Source organism: Coccinella septempunctata, chromosome 9 (assembly GCF_907165205.1).
Source record: "Coccinella septempunctata chromosome 9, icCocSept1.1, whole genome shotgun sequence".
In the NCBI taxonomy this organism is placed as follows: domain Eukaryota; kingdom Metazoa; phylum Arthropoda; class Insecta; order Coleoptera; family Coccinellidae; genus Coccinella; species Coccinella septempunctata.
In genome coordinates this window covers 11,589,907-11,617,693 of record NC_058197.1, presented here as the reverse complement: position 1 = coordinate 11,617,693, position 27,787 = coordinate 11,589,907, and the positions used below count along the sequence as shown (strand labels likewise).

Below are 27,787 nucleotides of genomic sequence, written 5' to 3'. Positions count from 1 at the left end.
ATTTTTTCAATCCCGGAAGTTCGTCAGGATGAGAACAACTCAATATTTCAGCTTGAATGCATTCGTTTTTCACTTTTTCCAGACGTTTAAAGAAATCAGTTATATTTTCATATGGCGCTTGTCGAATGGTTTCAAGTTCTTCGTGCGTTTGAACTAAATGTTTCGTTTGGCCATAAAATTGTTTCAAACGAATTTTTAATTGAGTCCAAGAAGTTATATCCGATAATTCTAATTCATTAACGACACTAGCTGAGAGTTGTGATACAACATAGAGCAATAAACTATCGATTTGATCTGCCGAAGCAAGTGAAAAAGCAGAATTTGTGTTTTGAATGAAGGTATTGAGTTCAGATCGATTTCCATCGAAGGGTTTGATAAACTTAAAGAGAACTGTTATTGGGAGATTATTTGAAGAACTTTCGTCGTCAGAGAGATCGTCATTTTGAGGAATATTTTTAATTTCAGGATTTGACATGATGAAGGATTTAAGGAAATTGATTTCACTTGAGAACGATTATATAAATGATGGTTGATAAACAGAAAATTGACTTACGTTTTTCTCGAGGGAAATAGGAATTTGAACCCGTGCGTAGACTCCAGTAGTCAGGTGAATCTTAGGATCCAGTTACACAGGTGGATTCTTCTGCGTAGACTCCGCTAGTCCGGTGAATCTTGAGATCCAGTTACAGAAGAGGGAAGCAGCTTTGGCTTATAGCTTGGGGTCTTTTCCTATTAAGAGCTGTGCTCATAGAGAGGCGGTCAAGATGTGATCTTCTTCTCGAGTGACACTGCACAATCACTGCACTGCACTAAACTGAAGAAACACGGCGACTGCAATCCAGTAGATATCCTGCAGGTCCTTGTAGGCTCTTTTCAGATGTCCTGTTGGCTTTCCTTGAGGTATTCTGCTGGCTCTCCTTTAGGTATCCCACCGCTCTGTCACCAATTTTTGTGTTGTATTCCTTTCGGAACGAACTTAGTTTTTTAAAAAACTAACAGAAAGCAGGGTCGCTGTCACCAGGGCAGCTTTATTGAGGTAAAGCTCCGTAAAACCTTTAGTTATGAACACTATTATAGATTGATAGATTGTCACTTTACGAAGGATAACGCACTGTTATTTTTAATTAATTTATTTGGAAGGCACAAGATACAGAAATAGATCAATAGATACGAAAATTAATTTGAACTATGCGATATGAATGAAGAATCAATCTCAACGGTACGATCTGAACTGAACTGAGAGCGTCATGCTGCTACTTATATATTGTTTTGGAAAATGCTGACTTGAGCAAAAATGTGTTAACAATGGGGCCCTTGTATACAGGGTGGCAACAATATACATAAGCTTTGGATATAGAGCATTACAATCTTTAACAGCAAACAATATTTATACACTGCGCAAAAAAATTAACGCATATTATGGAAATCTCAAATTTATTCTACAAGTGAAGGTGTTCTCAATGATAATTATTTTTATCAGAATTATGCATGCATATGTTATCCACTTTCAACGGTTTTCTTCAATACAGATGTTTTTTCCCAGCAGGAATAAAAAAAGATGATATTATCAGATTTTGAATGTATTGGCTCCATTCTAAAATCAGTTGTTCTCGATAAATTCTAGTGATCAATAGTTTTTCTTTCGTTTGATTTTCTACACTCGATCGCTATGCAACGCGAAACACGCAATTTGACCCAAGAGGAATGTGCCCAAGCTGTAGTTTTGCGAGAAGAAGGGTGGACATACACAAGAATTGCAGAAAGGTTTGGAGTTTCCCATACAAGTGTGTCCAGAATGTTGCAGCGATTCATGGAGACAGGTATTAATGTCCGAAGACCAGGACAGGGTAGACCACAGGTAACAACTGCCATTCAAGAACGTTACTTGAGAGTTTCTTCGTTGAGACAACGGTTTGCAACCGCTCGCCTCCTTCAAATTCAGCTTGAGCAAACTCATGAGGTGCAAATTAGCACTCAGACAATAATAAATCGCCTCAGAGAATATGATTGAGGGCCTCCTGTCGAGGCAAGAGGCCCAGCTCTTACCCCAGCCCATCGAAGGGCGCGTTTGGATTTTGCGAGAGAGCATATCCATTGCGAAGAGGCCGATTGGGAAAGAGATGAGTCTAGACTCTGCCTCTACCCTTGTGATCGACGTTTCCTTGTATATAGACGTCCACATGAAAGATATGCTCAGTGCAATTTCCTGAATATTATTGGTTTCGGGGGAGGATCGATTATGGTATGGGGTGGCATATCTTTGACTGCTCGCACAGACCTAGTGATCGTTGATAATGGAGCTATGAATGCTGATAAGTATATAAGGAACATTCTTGAAGAGCATGTAGTGCCATTTGCCCCATACATTGGTGAAAATTTCATTTTTATGGACGATAATGCCAGACCCCATCGTGCGCGCATCGTTCAGGAGTACCTTGAAGAGGTTGAAGTCTCTCGAATGGAATGGCCAGCATTTCAGTATTTTGAAAATTGTTCATTTCTCTTCTTTCATATAAGATTCGGTGAAATCCTGAATTTTTCTTCCATTTAATGTGTCTTGTTTCGTTCAAAACCTTTCCGAGAGAACATAAAAAATAAGTTATAAAGTCAATGTAGAGTTAACTTTCATTAAAATTGAGATTTTGAGAATGTGCGTTAATTTTTTTGCGCAGTGTAGCCTGTGCATGAGATACAGTTTTAGCAAGGTTAGCGTAACGGGGTACCATACAAATTGTTGTATGATACAAGAGCTTAGGGAAAAACCCCAGTAAAAAAAACCCTTTCTCCCCGTGAGTTGTCTAAGTAGAAGTAAGTATGTAGTAATAAACTTTGTTGGGTAATTATTTAATTATTCAAAATCATTATGGCACCCAATCCATTATATTAGGAACTGTATGACCATAATATTCGGGTAGATACGTACATATTCAATTCAGTGCATTTGACGTATGAAGACAAAATTATAATGGTGGATCCCAATTTGGGTTTATCGATTTTCGTTTTGAAAACCTGGAAGTGGAGTTTTTTTCTGCCCGTATACGAATTCGATTATGGAGAAAAATGTTTCATCTATAAACACTCTTCTTTCCGCATTGTTTGTTGCTGCTTGCTGATTGTTCTACGATTCTACACATTTTTTCAGTCATTTTCAGACAATGATGTGTCAGTGAACACAATAATTCTTCGCTTTGACAGCTTCGTTCCAGATTTATCACTCATTCCTATTGTTTTCAAAGTGTACAAGGACTACCAAGGACTCATCGATCTCCTACATTCAACTTTCGTTATTAGGAGTAGAATAACTGATCTTAAAATTGTTTTTCCGGTAGTGGTTAACAAACGGAATATATACATTTTCTTTTTTTTTCTCTCATTGTATTCGGTGATGTGTATAACTGAATTTTCTTTGGTTTTTCAGGAAGGTTCCTTGCAATCTATCGAAACATTATCTTTGTATGCTTTCACTTTCCTCTTCTTTTTGTTCGAATCGTATTATATCATACTCCAATACTTTTTGATGTGCGCTTTGAAATGCTCCATCAGTTTTCTTCGTGTCTTCCCCGAGGAAATAGTAGATATTTTAGATGAAATACAGAGAACTACATCGAAATGCAACAACATTTTCTCGATATCAATACTATCAGGATTATCTTGCGAATTTACTGCTATTATTTGGGCTGTTTATTGGACTGCAGTCGATGGGTCAATTCAATCCACCAAGGACTGGATATTTTCCGTTATGGATTGCATTTGGTTCTTCTCTTCGATATACAGACTGATCAATATCATTGTGATTGCGGAGACTGTGAGAGAACTGGTGAGTAGGCGTATCCCCCAAGCTTGAAGTGAGAATTATTTGTTATTAATCATTGATAGAGATTCTGTTTCATCGGAAAAAATACAGGCTGTTGGTGTTGAGATTTCAAATAAAATCGGTGGCGGCTTGGTCTTGGTATTTCTTCTCAAATTCCGACCTTTTACAGGGTATTCTACACTGCGCAAAAAAATTAACGCAAATTCTGAAAATCTCAATTTTAATGAATGTTAACTCTACATTGACTTTATAACTTATTTTTTATGTTCTCTCGGGAAGGTTTTGAACGAAACAAGACACATTAAATGGAAGAAAAATTCAGGATTTCACCGAATCTTATGTGAAAGTAGAGAAATGAACAATTTTCAAAATACTGAAATGCTGATAAGTGATTTAATACTTGGTATTTCCACCCCTTTCGTTAATTACAGCTCGGCAACGACGGTTCATACTCAAAATGAGTGATCTTAAAATATTCTGATCTAATCCTTCCCCGATTTCTCCGAGTTGGATTCCTAAGTCATTAAGAGTAGCTGGATGATTTTTTGAACTTCTCAGCCTTCTATTGAGGATGTCCCAAACATGCTCAATCGGATTGAGATCTGGACTTCTTGCTGGCCATTCCATTCGAGAGACTTCAACCTCTTCAAGGTACTCCTGAACGATGCGCGCACGATGGGGTCTGGCATTATCGTCCATAAAAATGAACTTTTCACCAATGTATCTGGCAAATGGCACTACATGCTCTTCAAGAATGTTCCTTATATACTTATCAGCATTCATAGCTCCATTATCAACGACCACTAGGTCTGTGCGAGCAGTCAAAGATATTCCACCCCATACCATAATCGATCCTCCCCCGAAACCAGTAGTATTCAGGAAATTGCACTGAGCATATCTTTCATGTGGACGTCTGTATACAAGGGAACGTCGATCACAATGGTAAAGGCAGAATCTAGACTCATCTGTGAAGAGACTTCTTTCCCAATCGGCCTCTTCCCAATGGATATGCTCTCTCGCAAAATCCAAACCTGCCCTTCGATGGGCTGGGGTAAGAGCTGGGCCTCTTGCCGCGACACGAGGCCTTAAATCATATTCTCTGAGGCGATTTCTTGTTGTCTGAGTGCTAATTTGTACCTCATGAGTTTGCTCTAGCTGAATTTGAAGAGGCGGGCGGTTGCAAACCGTTGTCTCAACGAAGAAACTCTCAAGTAACGTTCTTGAATGGCAGTTGTTACCTGTGGTCTACCCTGTCCTGGTCTTCGGACATTCATACCTGTCTCCCTGAATCGCTGCAACATTCTGGACACACTTGTATGGGAAACTCCAAACCTTTCTGCAATTGTTGTTAATAAACAGTGAGCACAATAATGTAATAGATTCGACAGAAGCTTCCCTCAATTTTTTCCTTCAACTAATTAATAGTGTACCCCAAAAGAGATAAACATGACGTGTTGTCATGGCCCATTCTTCATTCCACAAAAACATTCATAACAATTGGTCCTTCCCTCATAAGTCAATTGAATTATTCATCAAATACCCATTCAATGAAAAAGACTCTCCACTGTAACAACCTAAATATATTAGTCATTTGTCAATTACTTGTAGTGACACATTACCGGTTACTGGTAGTGGCACAGATCTTGATTAATAAACAATAAACAATTCAAAATTATAACAGATATTGAACCATAACTCGCGCAATGAATATTCGAAACAAGATTGAGAAAAACGTCTTCGAATGCCAAAAAATCATATTCAAATTATGGAAACTCAGTTGCATCTTGCCACACTTCGAATATATCACCAAAAAAAGGAGAATGGAATGCGTTATTAAACCTTCAAGATGTTTGAATGTTATTTTATTCTTGTTGATTTGCACCTATATCTCAATTGAGAGTATAACTTCGAATGGTTCGTCCTTGCAAAGTTTTACCCAAGTTTTAGATGCTATTTCTTTGGTGACCATATCAAAAGTTATGATCATTCATGTATATAGATGTCTGAGAGATTTTGAAACAACTTTCATCAAGATCGAAGTAATGGTACGAAAACTGGAGAACTTAAGAGCATTCAGCAGAGAGGAGATTTCCAAAGCAAGCTTTTTTTATTTATTGTTCTATGCGTTTGAGCATTTGGTAATGTTTGCCATAGAAATCCGAGCTGCCAATGAAGAATCCTTCTGGTATTTGTTGCGAATCTTCTTTTTTTATATTTGCTTGTTTATCATTCTCTTCATCCAGATATTCTTCATGACAATACTTGATATTCTAGAATACCTTTTACGATCACTAAGCACTGCATCGTATACACAAAGAACCGATAGTTTTATGAGGGAGATACTTGCCATCCCAGCAGAGATCAATATGACCAGTACACAGTTTTCACAGATATTTTCACATATAATATTGTTCAGATGTACTTCAGACTTTCTAAGCCTACTTGTGAATGCATACTGGATTACTTGTTACGAGTTTAAAAAAAATTTCGATGGTACCCTGCTCTACGTATTGCTATGGATATGGTCCTCGGTATTGATTCATAAATTTTTAATTATGATTGGGACAACCTGTGCAACGAGTAGAATGGTGAGTTTATCATTTATTTTTCTGTAGGATCGTCTTCTATGCATCGAAGTGAACTACTACTCGAATCACATTAAGGTTATTCAGGCTTTTATGTTCTGCTAAAAAAGGACACCATGAAAAGCAGATTCCTCCATTAGCGTTCAACTGACCATATAAATACCCTCTTCAAAGACCTGAAGGGAGAGCTTTGGATGCTAGGGAGATGTTATTTAAGTAGAATCCTATCTAAACATTCTCCTTTCCAAGATCTGAAAGGTGTGAGGGTTTTGGAGGAATCATTGGTTTTATTTGGAAGCAGATTTATTGACAGTATATTAGGAGATAAAGCAGAATCCTTATCTGGGTCAACCCCAATCTGATGCTTATTGATTCTTAGACATTTCGAGGAATATATAGCATAGGTGGTCCTACGGGGGGGTAAAGGGGGTTCTCAAACCCCCCTCCCAAAGCATTAGTTCCGCAGTGCTGTAACTTGGAGGGTGAGGAGTTTTGAATGAAAGTTCTATAAGAGACCTGAAAATGTTCACATCAATTCAGTAACACCCTGTATTTCTTTCCTTTGGGAAGTTATAAATAATTCAGTTCACCCACCTAAAGATGCTACTATGATAGTTAAACATGTAATTCAGTTTTTCAGTTCAATAAACAGAAAGCATTGTAATTTGTTCGATTCGACAGCAATTTTCCTCAATTTCTTCTTTTGAGTAATTGATAGCGTCCCCCAAAAGGGATGAATATGTTTTGTTTCGGACCTATTTTTCATTTCTCGAAAGCATTCATAACGAACGCTTTGAACTGCTACAATCTAATCTATTAGTTTTTTGTCGGTTACTGGTGGTGGCACAGATCTTGACTAATAAACTATCAATAATTTCTAATTATACTATCGAACGACCTTAACTAGCGCAATGGATAACCAAAACAAGTTTGAGAAGAACGTCTTCGATGGTCTGAAAAACATATTCAATCTATGGAAATTCACTTGTATATTGCCACACTTCGAATATAACACTAAAAGTAGGAGAATTGAATGCGTTAAGAAACCTTTAAGAGGTCTGAACGCCATTTTGTGCTTGTTGATTTTCACCTACATTGGAATTGAAAGAATTATTGCGATTGATGCATCTGTGGAAAAATTCACCATGGTTTTAGATGCTATTTCTTTAACCACTCTAACAACAATTATGATCATTCAGGTCTACAGATATCTGAAAGATTTTGAAACTACCTTGAGTATGATCGTACTAATACTACGAAAACTGATCAACTTACAAATTGTCATCAGAAAGAAGATTTCCAAAGCGACCTATTTTTATTTATTTTTCTATTCGTTTTGGCATTTCGTAATGTTCGTCGCCGAAATACTAGGTTCCAATTACTCATCGTTCTTGCATTATTTCCGAATCTTCATCTTTTTTGTATGCTCATATTTAATTTTTTTCATCCAAATATTCTTCATGGCAATACTTGATATTCTAGAATACCTTTTACAATCACTGAGCACTGCATCAAATATTGAAATAAACAATAGCATTATGAGAGAGATTATTGCCATTCAAGCTCAGATTGATATGACCAGTGCACAGTTTTACCAGATATTTTCACTGATAATATTGCTTAGATGTGGTTCAGACTTTCTAAGTCTACTTGTTACTACTTACTGGATTAAATGTTACGAGTTTGGAGATAATTTTATTGGTACTCTGCTCTATGTAACGCAATGGATATGGTCCTTGGCAGTGATTCATAAACTTTTAATGATGATAGGGATAACTTGTGGAACGAGTGAAATGGTGAGTGTATCATTCATGTTTTATAGTTTTCCTTGAAAAATATAATTTGTCTTTTGTGTCCGCGTCTTTTCTCTTAAATTTTTTTCCGTGGAGTGTCCAGTAATGTCGAATAGTAATCTCCGGTTATTGTCTATCCTTATCTAGAAAATCAATCATGATTACTCCATGGCACTGAAGCAAGAACTTTTCCAGCAGATTTATGGACACGAAACTTCTTAAGTCTTGGAGAACCAGAGTGTCGCCATTCCATCGATTGTTGCTTTTTTTCTCGATCGCAGAAATATACCCAAGTCTTATCCATAGTAACAATTCGGTAAGAAGTCTACATCGTTTTCAAATCGAGCACAGATCGAACGCGATGCTTCTAGCCTTGCACGCTTTTGGTCAACAATCAAACATTTGCGGATCCATTTTGAAGCAATTTTTCTCGTGTCCAAATTGACGTGAACTATATGATGAACGCGTTCGTATGAAATATTCAGTGCTTCAGATATCCGTTTTAGCCCAATTCGACGGTCTGATAAAATCATGTCATGAACAGCATCGATATTTTCGGGGACTGACACAGAAACTGGCCTTCCCGATCGGTCATCATCTTCAATGCAAAATTCACCTCTTTCGAAGCTTGCAGTCCAATTTTTCACGGTCGCATACGAAGGACATTGATTACCAAGGGTATTAAGCCTATCTTCGTAAATCTGCTTACCTCTTAACCCTTCTAAATACAGGTACTTGATGATGGCTCGATACTCCAATTTTTCGTTGTTAACAATTTCGGTGGACATCTTCTTTCTTTTAATTTATTGCGTAACTCTGGTTTATTTTTTTGACCTCAAAATTCACACTGACACTCCTAATGAGTTATTGTTCTTGCTATGGTAACGCAATATTTTTTTTTATGCATGGAACTGGTCCAGACTTACTAGATATCAATACATCCTCGTATATGAAGCCACATCCTATACAAGGGGGTTTTTTGGGAGAATGCTGAACAGAAAACTCGAAATTTTTTCATAGATTCCTTAATTTTTGAAGAAGCTCGAATAGGTTAAATTAACATCGTTTCGGAGTATCCACTATATCACTGGATATAATTAGGAATAACCTTAAATACCCCCATATTGGAATGATCTAATCAATGATTCCAACATATTAAACAAATGACATAAACGCAAAGTAAATAACATTGAGTGATTGCCACGAATAAAATAGTTCTCTATCTCAAGTGGTCAATATGTTATATTTTCATGATTAGGAAATATAATTAGAGAATAGAATATAACAGAAATTCAAATTCGGAAGCATTTCTTATGGAAGCGAGTATGGAACTACTGATATTCATCCTGAAAACATGGAAGTGGACCTTATTATTACCTATATACGTGTACAAGCGTCACTCGGAAATTTTCATTTATGAAAAATCCATTTCTCGTATTGTCTTCTGTTTCATATTTATTTCTCTGCGTTTCAGTTTGTTTGTGATGGTGATTTTGGCTAGTGTGGATTCCGTGGATATGATGGTTCTTCATATGGCTAACATTGTTGTTAATTTCCATATTTTAGTGGTGACTTCCAAACTCTTCATTTCTTCCAAATATTGCACTGTACTTCTCAATAGAATTATAAATATTCGAAGAAGAACCACCTACAATTCTGCAATATCCCAGAAAATCTTGGAAAAGGAAAAAATTTATGGGTTTCTCATTTACCTATTAATTCATATTACTTTATGGTTAACGCATTCTTATTTGACATTCGAAAGCGGTCTATTTTCCTTCATTGATATAGTTTCTTATTATGTGAGCACTTTCGTGCATTCACTTTTCCTCTTATTCTTCATTTTTATTCAATATTTTTTGAGAAGTTTTTTCGGATCTTCTATGCGTATTCTGTCTGATGTCAATCAATTTGTCACTGAAGAGGTCATGGGTCTTCTGGACGAAATTAAATACATAACAATGGAAGTCAACGAATATTTTTCCACTACAATCTTATCAGCAATATCTTTTGAATTCTCCATCATTCTATTGGTACTTTATTATAGTGCGGCTTACGAGTGCAATAGATATTTATTGTATTGCAGTTTAATTTGGATTTGGTGTCTTTGTTCTATGTACAAATTGATGAATATCACTACGTCTGCTGTGGAGGTAGAAGAAGTGGTGAGTAGTAAAAATTTCATCATATTCAGATAATATACATCGTGTCTGTAAAAGGATGCGGAAGACTTAGGGAGATGATACCTCGATGAAAATAAGCAGGAGTAGTCCCTATAAATTTTTTTCGAAATCGACCTCCCTTCCAAGTTACAGCCTTTGGAAGGCGAGGACGAGTTGACAGTTTTAAATTTTTTTCACGGGTACTGAAAAACACTGAGTCATAATGTTATATGTTATTCACTTTCAAGGGTTTTCTTCAATACAGATGTTTTTTCCCAGCAGGAATAAAAAAAGATGATATTATCAGATTTTGAATGTATTGACACCATTCTAAAATCAGTTGTTCTCGATCAATTCTAGTGATCAATAGTTTTTCTTTCGTTTGATTTTCTACACTCGATCGCTGACCCAAGAGGAATGTGCCCAAGCGGTAGTTTTGCGAGAAGAAGGGTGGACATACACAAGAATTGCAGAAAGGTTTGGAGTTTCCCATACAAGTGTGTCCAGAATGTTGCAGCGATTCAGGGAGACAGGTATGAATGTCCGAAGACCAGGACAGGGTAGACCACAGGTAACAACTGCCATTCAAGAACATTACTTGAGAGTTTCTTCGTTGAGACAACGGTTTGCAACCGCTCGCCTCCTTCGAATTCAGCTTGAGCAAACTCATGAGGTGCAAATTAGCACTCAGACAATAAGAAATCGCCTCAGAGAATATGATTTAAGGCCTCGTGTCGCGGCAAGAGGCCCAGCTCTTACCCCAGCCCAGCTCTTACCCCAGCCCAGCTCTTACCCCAGCCCATCGAAGGGCGCGTTTGGATTTTGCGAGAGAGCATATCCATTGGGAAGAGGCCGATTGGGAAAGAGTTCTCTTCACAAATGAGTCTAGATTCTGCCTCTACCATTGTGATCGACGTTCCCTTGTATACAGACGTCCACATGAAAGATATGCTCAGTGCAATTTCCTGAATACTACTGGTTTCGTGGGAGGGTCGATTATGGTATGGGGTGGAATATCTTTGACTGCTCGCACAGACCTAGTGGTCGTTGATAATGGAGCTATGAATGCTGTTAAGTATATAAGGAACATTCTTGAAGAGCATGTAGTGCCATTTGCCCCATACATTGGTGAAAATTTCATTTTTATATATAAAAATGAAATTTTCGATGATAATGCCAGACCCCATCGTGCGCGCATCGTTCAGGAGTTACTTGAAGAGGTTGAAGTCTCTCGAATGGAATAGCCAGTAAGAAGTCCAGATCTCAATCCCATTGAGCAGGTTTGGGACAACCTCAATAGAAAGCTGAGAAGTTCAAAAAATCATCAAGCTACTCTAATGACTTAGGAATCCAACTCGGAGAAATCTGGGAAGGATTGGATCAGAACATTTTAAGATCACTCATTTTAAGTATGAACCGTCGTTGCCGAGCTGTAATTAACGCAAGGGGTGGAAATGCCAAGTATTAAATCACTTATCAGCATTTCAGTATTTTGAAAATTGTTCAATTCTCTTCTTTCATATAAGATTCTGTGAAATCCTGAATTTTTCTTCCATTTAATGTGTCTTGTTTCGTTCAAAACCTTTCCGAGAGAACATAAAAAATAAGTTATAAAGTCAATGTAGAGTTAACTTTCATTAAAATTGGGATTTTCAGAATGTGCGTTAATTTTTTTGCGCAGTGTATTTCGCTAAAGGGGGCCATGGAAAGCAGATTCCTTCATTAGCCATCAACTTACCATATAAATACACTCTTGAAAAAATGAGATGAAGTGAGTAAAGAGGAATCCCATCAAAACTTCCCCCTCTCCAAAAATCGAGGGATGATCAACAAGTTAGTGCCGTAATACCATAAAGCAACTGGCCAGAAACAACAAAGTGACTCTACTATGGGTACCAGGGCATTGTGGTATTGAAGGAAATGAAAAAGGCGATGAACTTTCGAAAAGAACATCCAGCTTAAAACCTGATGGACCTGATCCTTTCTGTGGGCTTGGAACATACCAGCGCGCAGCGGTCCAACAATGGGGAGTTGAACAACAGAATAACACTCTGGAGAAACACTCCTGTAATTCAGTTTTTAGTTCAATAAACAGTGAGCATTACAATTATTTGATCGATTCGAGAGAAATTTTTACTCAATTTGTTCTTTAAGTAATTGATAGTGTCGCCCAAAAGGGATAAACATGTTTTGTTTCGGGACCTATTCTTCATTCCTCAAAAGCATACATAACGGTTTGTACTCATATATCAATTGAAGTAAACATAAAACACTTGATGAAAACAAACTTATGTCTTAGTTATTTGTCTAGTACTTGTTACACATGTCTTAACTAATAACCTAAAAAATTTTGATTTAAATATTGAATCATAACTCGCTTCATGGATATCCCAAACAAGATTGAGAAAAACGTCTCCGAAGGCCAGAAAACAATGTTCACTCTATGGAAATTCAGTTGCATATTGCCACATTTTGAATATAACACCGAAAAAAGGAGAATCGAATGCGTTAAACAACCTTCAAGAGGTTTGAACGTTATTTTGTACACGCTGATTTGCACCTACATCGCAATTGAAAGAATTATTTCGAATGATTCGTCCTTGGATGGTATCACCGATGCTCTAGATGCTGTTTCTTTAGTGACCATAACGAAGATTATGATCATTCATGTATATAGATATCTGAAAGATTTTGAAACCACGTTTATTATGATCGAAGTAATAGTGAGAAAACTGAAAAATTTACAAATATTCAGCACAGGGAATATCTCCAAACACAGCTTTTATTTTTTACTGTTCTATGCGTTTGCGCATTTGGTAATGTTTTCCATTGAAATACTAATGTCGATTGGAGAATCGTTCTGGTATTTTATGCGAATCTTCATTTATTATATTTGCTTGTACATTATGTTCTCCATTCAGATATTCTTCATGACAACACTCGATATTCTAGAATACCTTTCACAATCCCTGAGCACTGTACCATGGACAGAAACAACAAATATCGGTAATACCGCAATGAAGAACTTACTTGCCCTCCCAGCAGAGATCGATATGACCAGTACACAGTTTTACCAGATATTTTCACTGATAATATTGTTAAGATGTGCTTCAGACTTTGTAAGTCTACTTGTTAATGCATACTGGATTGCAATTGACGAGTTGGAAAATGATTTTCTTGATAATATGGTCTACGTGTTTCTATGGATGTGGTCCTTGTTATTGATACATAAATTTTTAATTATGGTAGGGACAATTTGTTCAACGTGTAGTATGGTGAGTTTATTCATTATCTCAAAGTTTGTCTGTAGTTTTCCTTGAAACTTAGTACAGGTTTTCTTTTTCTCCCTCAACATCTCAAACACAGCAGCTTATAATAAAAAAACCTCTGATAATGTTCAGAATAACAGTAAATTTTATCGAATTATGTCAAACCTATAGCCTATATTACAATTATAAAGCTGTTTTTTATCAACAAACACCTACAGAATTTCAGATATAAAATTATGCTCTCCCCATCAGTTTTTAAATATATTTATTTTTGCTATGCAAAAAAGTTAAATTATTGACACATATAAAATGCAGTTGCTTGAGAAGAGTTGAGTGGAGTTTATACCAAGGGTCAAGGTGTAAAGGGGGAAAGACTACCAGAATGTCCGATGTTGCCACAACACTTGAACGATAAGTAGAAGTTACGAATAATAGGTACAATCACCGCTTTCGTCGAAAATTTCACTGGGATACGAATTCTAGGCGATGGCGAGACTTTTCGCGAAATTTTTCCATGTGGAAAATCTTACAAGAGATAATTTCACCTCGGAAAGTTAATAACATGAATAAATATTTGTTCTTCAAAAACTTACCGAGATTATGAACTAATTGAATTGAATTATAATTAAAACCCCAATTTCATCATATTCAGATAATATACAGCGTGTCTGTAAACAAATGCGAAAGACTTGGGGAGATGATACCTCGATGAAAATAAGTAGAGGTAGTTCCTGTGAATTTTTTTCGAAATCGACCTCCCTTTCAAGTTACAGCCTTTGGAAGGCGATGACGACTTGACAGTTTTTAATTTTTTTCACCGGTTTTAAAAAACACTGAGTCATAAAACTATACATATGTAATATGAAGCACTAAGTAGATTTCACTCACACAATTTTTTTAGATTCCATAACTTCAGTATTCGGGGTTGAAAATAACAACCCCTTATGACCTTCAAAAATTGTTTTCGTGGGATAGATTTTCGAAAAATGAAATTCTCTTATGGTTTCCAATCTATTCTATAGAAGAGAAGTTTCTTGCAAAATTTCGATACAGTCGATACTTTTCTCGGAATAAATAAAAACTCACAAGGAGTATATGGAGGTCTATGAGGCAGAGAGTTGATGCATGTATTTCAGCGGGAGGTAGTCATTCTATGGAACACTTATAAGATGAAATGGAATGAACAGTGATCAGAACTGCTTGCAAGTTTTTATTTATTCCGAAAAAAGTATCAACTGTATCGAAATTTTGGAACAGACTTTTTTTTTCCAGAATTGAATGGGAAACCATAAGAAAATTTTATTTTTCAAGAATCTATCTCACGAAAACAATTTTTGAAGGAAAATAATAAGGGGTTGAAAATATCAACCCCTAATAATGAAGTTATGAAATAAAAAAAAATGTGTAACATCTACTTAGTGCTTCATATTACATATGCATAGTTTTATGATTCAGTGTTTTTTAGAACCCGTAAAAAAAATTAAAAAATCTCAATTCGGCATCGCCTTACAAAGGCTTTTATCTTGGAAGGGAGGTCGATTTCGAAAAAAACTTATAGGAACTACCCCTGCTTATTTTCATCGAGGAATCATCTCCCTAAGTTCTTTGCATTTGTTTACAGACACCCTGTATACACTATGATAAAGTTGAAATATCCCCGAATATCTTTACATTATGTAAAGATCGTCTTCAACAAATTGAATAGCAGGATAGCATTGAAGAAAATAAACATTTTCTTCTTCCGTCAATTCAGGAAATATTTCTCTAAAAAAGGGGGTTATAGAAAGCAGATTCCTTCATTAGCCATCAACTTACCCTATAAATACCCTCTTAAGAATTGAGATGAAGTGAGTAAAGAGGAATCCTATCAAAACTTCCCCCTCTCCAAAAATCGAGGGATGAGCAACAAGGGAGTGCAGTAATACCATAAAGCAATTGGCCAGAGTCAATAGAGGGGTGGATGGGTACCAGGGCATTGTGGTGTTGAAGGAAATGAAAAAGGCGATGAATTTTCAAAAAGAACATCAAGCTTAAAACCTGCTGGACCTAAGCCTCTCTGTAGGCTTGGAACAAACCATCATACCAATATATATAAGGCAGCGATCCAACAATGGGGAGTTGAACAACAGAATAACCCTCTGTAGAAACACTCCTGTAATTCAGTTTTTAGTTCAATAAACAGTAAGCATTACAATTATTTGATCGATTCGAGACAAACTTTTACTCAATTTGTAATTTAAGTAATTGATAGTTTGGCCCAAAAGGGATAAACATGTTTTGTTTCGGGACCTATTCTTCATTCCTCAAAAGCATACATAACGATTTGTACTCATAAATCAATTGAAGTAAACATAAAACACTTGATGAAAACAAACTAATGTCTTAGTTATTTGTCGAGTACTTGTTACACATGTCTTAACTAATAAGCTGAAAAATTTTGATTTAAATATTGAATCATAACTCGCTTCATGGATATCCCAAACCAGATTGAGAAAAACGTCTCCGAAGGCCAGAAAACAATGTTCAATCTATGGAAATTCAGTTGCATATTGCCACATTTTGAATATAACACCGAAACAGGGAGAATTGAATGGGTTAAAAAACCTTCAAGAGGTTTAAACGTTATTTTATACTTGCTGATTTGCACCTACATCGCAATTGAAAGAATTATTTCGAATGATTCGTCCTTGGATGGTATCACCGATGCTCTAGATGCTGTTTCTTTAGTGACCATAACGAAGATTATGATCATTCGTGTATATAGATATCTGAAAGATTTTGAAACCACGTTTATTATGATCGAAGTAATAGTGAGAAAACTGAAAAATTTACAAATATTCAGCACAGGGAAGATTTCCAAACAGAGCTTTTATTTTTTACTGTTCTATGCGTTTGCGCATTTGGTATTGTTTTCTGTTGAAATACGAATGTCCATTGGAAAATCGTTCTGGTACTTTGTGCGAATCTTCATTTATTATATTTGCTTGTACATTATTTTCTCCATTCAGATATTCTTCATGACAACACTCGATATTCTAGAATACCTTTCACAATCCCTGAGCACTGTACCATGGACAGAAACAACAAATATCGGTAATAACGCAATGAAGAACTTACTTGCCCTCCCAGCAGAAATCGATATGACCAGTACACAGTTTTACCAGATATTTTCACTGATAATATTGCTTAGATGTGCTTCAGACTTTGTAAGTCTACTTACAAATGCATACTGGATTGCAATTGACGAGTTGGAAGATGATTTCGTTGATAATATGGTCTACTTGTTTCTATGGATGTGGTCCTTGTTATTGATACATAAATTTTTAATTATGGTAGGGACAATTTCTTCAACGTGTAGCATGGTGAGTTTATTCTTTATCTCAAAGTTTGTCTGTAGTTTTCCTTGAAACTTAGTACAGGTTTTCTTTTTCTCCCTCAATATCTCAAACACAGCAGCTTATAATAAAAAAAACCTCTGATAAAGTTCAGACTAACACTAAATTTTATCGAATTATGTCAAACCTATAGCCTATATTACAGTTATAAAGGTGTTTTTTATCAACAAACACCTACAGAATTTCAGATATAAAATTATGCTCTCCCCAATTTCATTCCTGGAACCGATCATATATTTATTTTTGCTATGCAAGAAAGTTAAATTATTGACACATAAAATGCAGTTGCTTGAGAAGAGTTAAGATGAGTTTTTACCAAGGGTCAAGGTGTAAAGGGGGAAAGAATACCAGAATGTGGGATGTTGTCACAACACTTGAACGATACGAAGTTACGAATAATAGGTACAATCATCCACTTTCGTCGAAAATTCACAAGGATACGAATTGTATCCAATGGCGAGACTTTTCGAGAAATTTTTTCATGTGGAAAATCTTACAAGAGGTAATTTCACCTCGGAAAGTTAATAACATGAATGAATATTAGTTCTTCAATGAAAAAACATTTTAATTTTCTTCACCGTTTGACGAATAAAAAAATTTCTGACTTGCCGAGATGATGAACTGATTGAATTGAATTATAATTAAAACCCCATATGAATTAGTGGTTTCTGACAAAGATGTTCATTTTCTCTTTTTGAACTGACCACTAAAACGGTATAGACCCCTCTTAATGTTGGTTATCTTCTTTGGCTAAAGGTTGAAAAAGTTGCATCAGTTGTAAAATTCAAAAAAATCTACCCAAAGATGAAATGAAGCATAATATGAATTTATTTACATTGAAAATGTTCGATACCGTGCGATATATTGTAAATTTTAAAATATCAGGGTTACTATCTGAGTAAGCGGCTCTCAATTCTAAAAAATACTTCCTTATACTCTGTCTTTTCTCTTTTTCCATCACTTTCGGCTTTTTGGTTTTGGTTGTGGCAACGTCGTTATGACATTAAATATATTTCGTGCCAATCTTACGCCTTTCTAGTTACAAAAACTCAAGAAAATTATTATATGGCCAACCGAGTGTTTCTATAAAAGTGAATGGACTCCATAAATAGTAAAGGACTCATGGTGTCTACCTTTCTCAATCCTTTTGATGTGTGGAATTCCTGTGATCTTTTATTGGGATGAGCAATGCAATTCCTATCGCTGTTGTGAATATCTAATACCTTCATTTCCATTCACACAATCAAAAGCTTTTAGCAGATCTGTGGCTACAATAAATTTCCAGAAGTGTCATAAGACCAGTTCTATCAATGTTTTATAGTCACATCCTGGTGATTTCCCATTTTCAAGTTCTTTGCTACAGTCTTCAGCTTTTTTGCATTGTTATCAGTCTATTGGTCTTCCTCCTCATTGGATACTATCTCGGGTGATTTGTCCATCTTCTTCGACAATAGTTCCTGGAAACACTCTTTCCCTCGGTTTCATAAAGCTTAATCGGGGAATCAACGCTTGATTGACGAATAGACGTCACTTTGTTTTCAATCGATAATTCAGTCATGATCATTCAGAATATCATTCTCGCATCAAATTGTGATGTTTATACGTCCATTCAATTATTCTCAATTACTACTTCTTCAATATATTCAGAATTGAAAAGGTTTCAGTGATTTCGTTTTAGAAATCGAGAGACTGTCCAATCTTTGATCGGACAATCAAAGTTTTATGGAACCCACTGTTTGTCTTATATTATTCTTCTCGTATTCCTTTTTTTCCTTGCCCATCGATTTCAGCACTTTATGAAATTACATTTTTATATGGTTTGCACACATATACTGGCGAAATTCAATCTAAACAGAATTGTTTTTATAATTCGGTAAAAAAATTCCTGAAAAAGAAATGCGATAAAATATTGAACAAAATTTTGCAGTGCTCAAACCAGCACATCCAACATCACCCCTCATCTATTCAAGTGGAATTTCAGTCAATTTTTTCTTTGAGTAATTAATACAGTCCTTCAATTTTTTTGCGATTAACGTGTCAGGTTTTCTGATATATTATTTTTTTCTACATTAAGAGCATCATTGATTAGACGCTTATAGTATACCATCAAACACCCATTATATTTCGAACTGTAGCAATCTAATCGTTCAGTTATTCGTTGGAATAATAGATACTAGAATAACTAGCTGGATTGTTACTGAAAATTCAAAATATTAAATCGAATCCGTATCATGAAGGCCGAAATAAACGTGTATCAGGCTCAAAAAATCGTATTCAATCTATGGAAATTAAGTTGCATCTTACCATATTTCGAATACAACAGCAAAAAGAGGAGAATGGAGTGTGTTAACAAACATTCAAGAGGTTTGAACGTCATTGTATTATTGCTCCTTTGCGCTTACATTGCAATTGCCAAGATTTACTCAGTTGGTACGTCGTTGGAAAGTTTTACCCACGTAATAGACACCATTGCTTTAGCGATGATCACGAAATTCATGATTATGCATATATATAGATATCTGAAAGATTTCGAGAGCAGCTTAACGATGATCGAAATAATAAAACGACAAATGAAGCGGTCGAAAATATGCAGCAAGCAAGATATTTCCAGAAAAAGTTTTTATTACCCATTGATGTATGCGTTTGGGTATTTGGTAATGTTTGCCATCGAAATTCAAGTAGCCAGTGGAGAACCTCTATATGTTTATTTTGAACTAATTGTTGTCTATGTATGCATTTTCATTATTTTCTTCATTCAACTATTCATGATCAGAATACTCAATGTCCTGGAGTACTTTTCACGGTCAATTAGTACTTTATCATTGTCAAAACAAAACAATATCGTCATAAGAGAGATTATTGGCGTCCAGGACTACAACGATGAAACCTCAACACGATTTTTTCAGTTATTTTCACCTATAATATTGCTCAAATGCTCTTCAGAATTTCTTAGTCTACTTGTCTGCATATACTGGATAGTAACTTACCAGTTGGAAAATGATTTGAATAATATTTTGTTCTACTTATTGCTGTGGATATGGTCCTTGTTATCTATTCATAAATTTTCCATCATGATAGTGACTTCTTGGAAAACCAATACAATGGTGAGTCTATTTTTAATGTCAAACTCATTTTGCAGTTTACTGTTCAGCGTGACAACAAAGTAACCTAACTCGTCAATAATTCTTGTTTCAAAAATTATTGAGGAAAATCCTGGCACCTGTGGATTTTGAATTTGATATTTCTCACCCCCTACGCCCAGCACCCCTCTACATTATATTGAGAATATACGAGGATATATTGAAAAATTCTTAGCCTACTATAGAACCAAACAAAATTTTAATGTCCAATATTTTATTACTCAACATATTATCCTCTGAATTGGATTCTTCTTGCTCTGCCAACCAGATCTCCACAGCTTTTATTACCTCCTCGTTGGAAGAAAATTTACGACCTTTTAAACTTTTTTCAGTTGAGGAAAGAGATGATAGTCGGATGGAGCCTAATCTGATGAATAAGGGGGGTGTTCTAGTAATTCAAACCCTAAATCACGAATTTTTTGCATGGCAACGTGAGATTTGTGTGCAGGGGCGTTGTCCTGCAAAAACAAAACACCTTTGTATAGCTTCCGCGTCTTCTCTCTTTGATTTTTTACCGTAGAGTGGTCAGTAATGTCGAATAGTAATCTCTGGATATTGTTCTACCCTTATCCGAAAAATCAATCAAGTTTTATGAAGGCGATTTTAGGTGCAATCATTAATTATTATGAGTTGTGTTTCCTTTTAAAAAAATTGCCCTGATAAGAGTATCATCTCAATTTTCCAAACGTTACATTATGTAAATAAACTTCATACGACATAGCATAAAAGATGAGTTATGCGCAGACTTATCATTAAAAAAAATTCTATCATTCGTTGCGGACGTTAATGAATGTTTTTTTCCGTTTTAATCGTTCCGAATGAAATTGATCAATATTCTGACTACCCGGCGGATGCTATAAAGCATTTTAATGAAGCATTGATCGCAAAATGACAAATCCTGAACCAGTAATGGAGGAAATGAATCCTGAAATATGGTTGGCACTCTCTCCATTGATAAAGTTTTGGAATTTTGGGTTTTTATTGCCACATATCATATTCTATGGTCAAGAAAACTACCTAAAGGTCAAAACGAATTCTTGTAGATTGTTTTTATGCTTTTTTTATTCACTTCTGTTGATTCTTATGCTGAAGCAGAAAATCGACAAGTATGGTACCAGTGTGAATGCAGTTGTACATCTAAGCCACAATTTTTACTTTGTTCTGTATATTTGTGCTACAATGTTCATCATGCACAAAAATGCCAAAAAGTTGAAGAGTATTTTGTGGCGAGTCAAGAACTCTGGGCCACAGGATCTAAATACAAATGAGGACCAACATATGTCTAAATCGAGTATATACTGGATTTATTCTATGATGTCCTGTATTCTGGTGATGTTCGGGATAGAAGTATTCTTGAACATGTCTGTCGTTACCAACCCTTCAATATACGTCACTCTTTTTGCAAGATACGCTGGAAGACTATTCGACGTAAAAGTTCAATTTTTTTACGTCACTGTAACTCATGTGATCCGGTATATATTGGAATTTCACAGAATTTCAAAAAGATACACAGATGAGGTTCGTCAACTCGAAATATATGTGAAATTGGTCGATAAGATGAAATCCACCACTTTGGATCTGTTCGATGTATACTCGGCCATGAATTTTTTCGTCTTTGGAAATGTTTTTTTTGCAATTGTTGTTTCTCAGTTTGGAAGCTTGACAGAAATCAGCAACATCACTTATATCGTCCTGCTGTGGTTCTGGTTCGTTGCTTCATTAATATCATTGCTGAAAATGACCGATAACGCTGTGGATGTTGAAGGACAGGTAGGTTTATCTGTTGTTTTATGTATTAATTGGTGATCTTTGGCGTCACCAGGAAGAGGACAGGAGGGACTCTGCCTTTCCCACTCTAGAGGCTCGACTGTTTCAAAAATTAGTCATAAAACACAAAAATCACAAGGCGATATGAAGGGAGAGTTTTGTGTTGCTTCCCCTTCCCTAGCCGGTGGATTCGCCCTTCTTGGTGGTTACATATTGCACAATGGGAAACCCAGAGACTCTTTCTCTATGGGAAAACCCTCCAAATTCAAGAAAATATTGAAAATATGGAGGCCACTGAACCATTATTTCATTCAGAACTCCGTTTTAGCGATCTGATTCATATAAAGGGCGAGTCTTTGACTAGTACATATAAGTATTTCGACGGAAGATTGATGAGGTTAAGAGAAACACTTTTTCCAGCCACCATTATTTTTTCATTACGGCTCGGTTGAAAAGATATACGAGGATATATTGAAAAATTCTCAGCCTACTATAGAACCAAACAAAATTTCAATGTCAAAATATTTTATTACTCAAAATATTCTCCTCTTAATTGGATACATTTATCACAGCGAACCTGCAACGTCTCTAGACCTTTCAAAAAAAAATGTTTCTTCTGGCTCTGCAAACCAGACCTCCACAGCTTTTATTACCTCCTCATTAGAAGAAAATTTACGACCTTTTATAAACTTTTTTTCAGTTGAGCAAAGAGATGATAGTCGGATGAAGCCAATTCTGGTGAATAAGGGGGGTGTTCTAGTAATTCAAACCCTAAATCACGAATTGTTTGCATGGCAACATGAGATTTGTGTGCAGGGGCGTTGTCCTGCAAAAACAAAATACCTTTGGATAGCTTTCCGCGTCTTTTCTTTTTAATTTTTCCCATAGAGTGGACAGTAATGTCGAATAGTAATCTCCAGTTATTGTTTAACCCTTATCCAAAAAATCAATCATAATTACTCCATGGCAATCCCAAGAAACTGCAATAACTTTTTCAGCAGATTTTTGAACACGAAACTTCTTAGGTCTTGGAGAACCAGAGTGTCGCCATTCCATCGATTATTGCTTTGTTTCTGGATCGTAGAAATATACTTAAGTCTTGATCGAACGAGATACTTCTTCCATTGCACGCTTTTGGTCAACATTCAAACATTTGGGGATCCATTTTGCAGCAATTTTCCTCATGTCCAAATTGACGTGAACTATATGATGAACGCGTTCGTATGAAATATTCTGTGCTTCAGATATCCGTTCTAGTTCAATTCGACGGTCTGATAAAATCATTTCATGAACTGCTTGGATTTTTTCGGGAACTGACACAGAAACTGGCCTTTCCGATAGGTCGTCATCTTCAATGGAAAATTCACCTCTTTTGAAGCTTGCAGTCCAATTTTTCACGGTCGCTTACGAAGGAAATTTATCAACAAGGGTATCAAGCATATCTTCGTAAATCTGCTTACCTCTTAACCCTTTTAAATACAGGTAGGTGATGATGGCTCGATACTCCAATTTTTCGTTTTTCACAATATCGGTTGACATCTTGTTTCTTTTAATTTATTGCGTAACTCTGGTTTACTTTCTTGACCTCAAACTTCACACTGACACTTCTAAGGAGTTATTGTTGTTTTGCTATGGTAACGCAATATTTTTTTTATGCATGGAACTGGTCTAGGCTAACTAGACATCAATACATCCCCGTAGACTGTTGAAAATCTATAAGAAAATGTTATTTGCTTTTTGACACATGACTGTAATGTCGTTATAACGTTTGAAATTGTTTTTATCAATTCAAGCCTGGGGAAGGTGAAAAATAAACCATCGAAACGTCGTCGTAAAGTCTAGAATTTTTATTGTTCCTTTAACAGATATTACCACTCTCAAAGATTTAAAATACATATCATCAATCAGAAGAATATCTTCTTTTCACATTTCATTACTTAATCATTCATATTGTTTCAATATTCTCTGAGAATATAGAAACAATATGAAACAATTAAAAGTTTCGTCTTAGTTTTTTATTTTTATTCCTCGTACTTCAGATGAGAGATATTTAGCCAACTATGCAAATCACCCTTATGAAAATAACCCATCTCAAGGTCATTTGTTTATCGATATTCAGATATACAGATTTTTGTCGTGAAAAGAAATGGTGACGCTAACTAGAAAAAAAAATTATTTTGATACTTGTTGGATATGGTCATTGAGTATTAATCTCAATAATTCAATACTCAATGATATGGTGATACCACACTGTACATGAGAATTTAATTAATTCAAAATATAAATTGACCTTTAGAGTAGGTTCCTTCAAAATATTGAATAAATAGAAGATATTAATTTCGTGCATTACTTATCGTATATAATTATATCGAATGGGCCAAATAGCACAATTTCTTCGGATCGATTATGTCCGTTAATGTTTGATTGATTAGCAGTATTCAAGTCAGAGGATAATTTGCTATTCATAATACAAATTGGATGGATATATTGTATTTTCGGGTTTCTTCCGTAAACTAAGTGCGTTTCAATTGATTGATAACCGTGCTTCCTTAGACACACTATAGTCATTCGTTATTTTCAACATCAACCAAAGATACACAGGATAATTTTATAGTCAGGGCAAGAAAAACAAAAATATAGAAATGACGGATCACACAAGATACCATTATCATTTTTCACAACATCTGCTGTTCAAAATATGGAAGTATGGATTGATTTTACCACTATTCAACTATGATACTTCGTCGATGATTTTCAGATACAACAAAAAATCCATTCGTTTCTTCACTTGTGCGATATTATTGATGGTGGATCTTGTTTATCTAACACCACTTGTAGAAACATCAGCAGATGCCATTAGTGAATTTATAAACAGAGTCTACAAGTTTTCTGCGATGGGTTTCACTGGGTTCAGCATCGTGACCATCTACTTCGCTGTTGGTACAGTAGAAGAGTTCTCGAAGCAAATGACAAAGATAGTCAGAGCGTCGATAGAATTGGGTATACATGGTGATACAAGGAAAAATTGGATTGAGACGTATTGGCTGATTTACATAGCTTCAGTGGAAATTTTCTTATGTATTCTTGATGTTTTACTGGTTTTTATGGATTCGGCTACTACACTCACTGCTTTTTTCATATGTCATCTAAACTTTATCCTAGACATTGAGTTCCAACAAGTTTTCGTCACTGTGCAATCTTCTGTGTTGCAACATTTCCGTAGCACCAATAGACATCTGAGACTTAGACCTACTCAACGCATTGTGAAGGGGGTTGAGGATTTGGTGGACGACTTACAGATTACAATAATGAGTTTTATGAGGGTTTTTTCAAGTGTAATATTAATGAAATCCTGGTACGCGTGGAACAGCGTCCTATTGTCCTTCTCAATGTATATGGAGGAAATTATGAAACTGAATTTTTCGGTTTATCCGTACACAGCGATAACATTATGGTTGGTTATGGAGACCTCTATGATTTTATCTATTGTTCATCAGAACGTGGACATACAGAGAGAGGTATGTGTTCAATGCAGGAAATATACTGGTGGTAAGTTAACGCTAGTAAAAGTGGCCAGATTTTGGCCAATAATTTCTTAGTTACCGTAATGAGATACTGAATGGAACTAAGAGTTCTCGAGTATTGGCTCAGCCAACCTAGCCTGTGCCACTCGCTTAGAACCACCTCTCATTCATTCATTCATTGCTGCATAAATCTACAAAAAGACCAAAAAAACCAGTCCGAACAGACTTATAATTTGTTAGGGCTAATTGCGACTGTGTTCCCTTCTGTGACTAAAGAGACCCAACCGTGACCTACAGATCCTTCTACACTCCGGGCATGGATAGTCACCAACCAGATCTGGCCGCCGCTGTATCCTTCTCGAGTCTCCATTATAACTGTGTACCATAGACCTCCACTGTGATCTGTCTAACTCTAGTTGTTCCCAGTTATTATTGGCATTAACTGATTTTAGGGATTGATGTATAGTACATCCTTAAACCGCTTATACTGGCCTCCTGGTTTCCGAGTTCCCTCTGTGAATTCGCCATACAGAGCTATTCTGGTGAGTCTTGTGTCTTGCATCAGAATGTGGCCGCTCCATCTGAGTCGGTCCCTCGTTACTTGAGTCTCAATTGTTGTACAACTCGCGCGTTGCAAGACTTCTGCATTCGAAACTTTGTGGAACCATTTGATGTGCATTATTTGTCTTAGATTACGTTGTTGCGTTTGTTCAAGCTGTTTAATATGTCGCCTGTAGGGCGTCCAGCTTTCGCTTCCGCAAAGAAGCGTTGGGAGGACCACTGATTTGTAAACAGCTGTCTTGGTCTTCAGATTGAAGTCGTGATTTTAAAACACTCTGTCCTTTTGCTTCCAGAATGCCCGTGATGCCGAATTGATACGATTGTGTATTTCCGTGTCCAGGTTAGCCCTAGTATTTATGAAGCTTCCCAAGTATTTGAACTGCAATCATTGATTATATCCTCTGTGACAGAGTCGGACTTAGAACCTTTGGTACTACCAAGTTGAATCTAGAGAAGCTCATGAATCTCTCTTCTATTGACATTTCTTCCATTGAGAAGAAAGCAGAGAAGTGAATAATTCTGTGCCACAATAGATCGCATTAATAGCATCTACCTATTCTTCTGAGCCAGTGAGGTTTAGTTCTACCTATCGTTGGTAATTTCTTTCACACTAATCGAATTTCAAAATATTAGGATGTTCGACAATCAACGAATAAATAGTCAACAAGAGTTTGCCCCTTATCCATACTCAAAAGTGATTAGGCAAAGCTAAAGTTATTACTCATTATATTTTTCTTATTGTTACAGAGTAAACTTGCTGTGGAGAATATTTATGACATACAAACAAGAATTGGCCGTAAAAATTTACCATACAAGAGCGTGAGTGTATAGATAGTAAGATTTGATCTAAGAATTCATATTTTTCACCCATTTTCAGATGGAATTGTTTCTGTTGAAATCCAAACTGAACGAACTGAAATTTTCTGTCTGTGGCTTCTTCCCCCTTGATTGGACATTGATTTATTCGGTAAGTTCTCGAAGAAAGAGGATTTTACTAACCTAAAGAATAATCACTTTTTTTTTCGCAGATGGTAGCTGGGATAACAACATATTTGGTTTATTTGATTCAATTCAGAGAAATGGAGCAGAGTAGATCGAGCTCTCAATGAAGTTCGAGCATGGTCCTCCTCCGATAAAAAATTGGAAGTATGAAAATAACATTGAGTAATAATTTATTATATTTGAAAAAAATATTTTCAACTTATATATAGAAAACTCCTAGTACTGTAGATAAGAATTATGTCCATTATTCACTTCTTATAGTATCGATAAAAATTCATTCAATTCTGTAATGAAATAAGTGAAGAAAATCAAGAAATAGAAATCTTCTAATAAAAGAGATCTGAAGAAGTATCACAATCCCACGACAAGCCCCTGAAAACCTTCTGCATGCTGTCATCTTGGACTTCGTTTTCTGCCATTTATCGAAGTGGAAGTTGTGTTGATCTGATGAAGTCAAGTAAAACGGAAACCATGGTCATCAGCTACTCTTTCTGGCTGGAATGGTTTTTCTGTCGATATATTGAATGATGGTGGTTGGTTAGTTCAATTCAAATCGTTCATTTTTATATCAATGAATATTGTATATATGAATTTCGATCAAGAATTTCAGTAGAAGCAGAGTTAATTTCAGGATTTCATATTTATTGGAGTAGACAATCATTGCTACTCAGTTTCATCTGCTTGACGAAGTCTGGTAATGAAAACATGTGTATACTCCATTCACTTTTATTTTAGCAGTCGGTTGGCCATGGAAATTTGACACATTTCACTCTGT

At 35.9% G+C, this 27,787-nt stretch overlaps 1 protein-coding gene across 4 annotated transcripts; it reads left to right on the top strand.

Annotated features, from left to right (window-relative positions):
- The first annotated feature begins 7,863 nt into the window (after nucleotides 1-7,863).
- Nucleotides 7,864-27,215, top strand: LOC123320496 (gustatory receptor for bitter taste 66a-like). Of its 4 annotated transcripts, none has more exons than XM_044907828.1 (4): nucleotides 7,864-8,195; nucleotides 26,758-26,829; nucleotides 26,888-26,977; nucleotides 27,039-27,215. In XM_044907828.1, the coding sequence occupies exons 1-4, from the start codon at nucleotides 7,938-7,940 to the stop codon at nucleotides 27,117-27,119; spliced, it is 501 nt and encodes a 166-aa protein (XP_044763763.1). In that variant the 5' UTR covers nucleotides 7,864-7,937; the 3' UTR covers nucleotides 27,120-27,215. The 4 variants fall into 4 exon arrangements, with proteins under 4 accessions (XP_044763763.1, XP_044763765.1, XP_044763764.1 ...); XM_044907830.1 differs by lacking the exon at nucleotides 7,864-8,195 and adding an exon at nucleotides 10,260-10,357; XM_044907829.1 differs by lacking the exon at nucleotides 7,864-8,195 and adding an exon at nucleotides 13,387-13,629.
- Nucleotides 27,216-27,787: the final 572 nt, after the last annotated feature.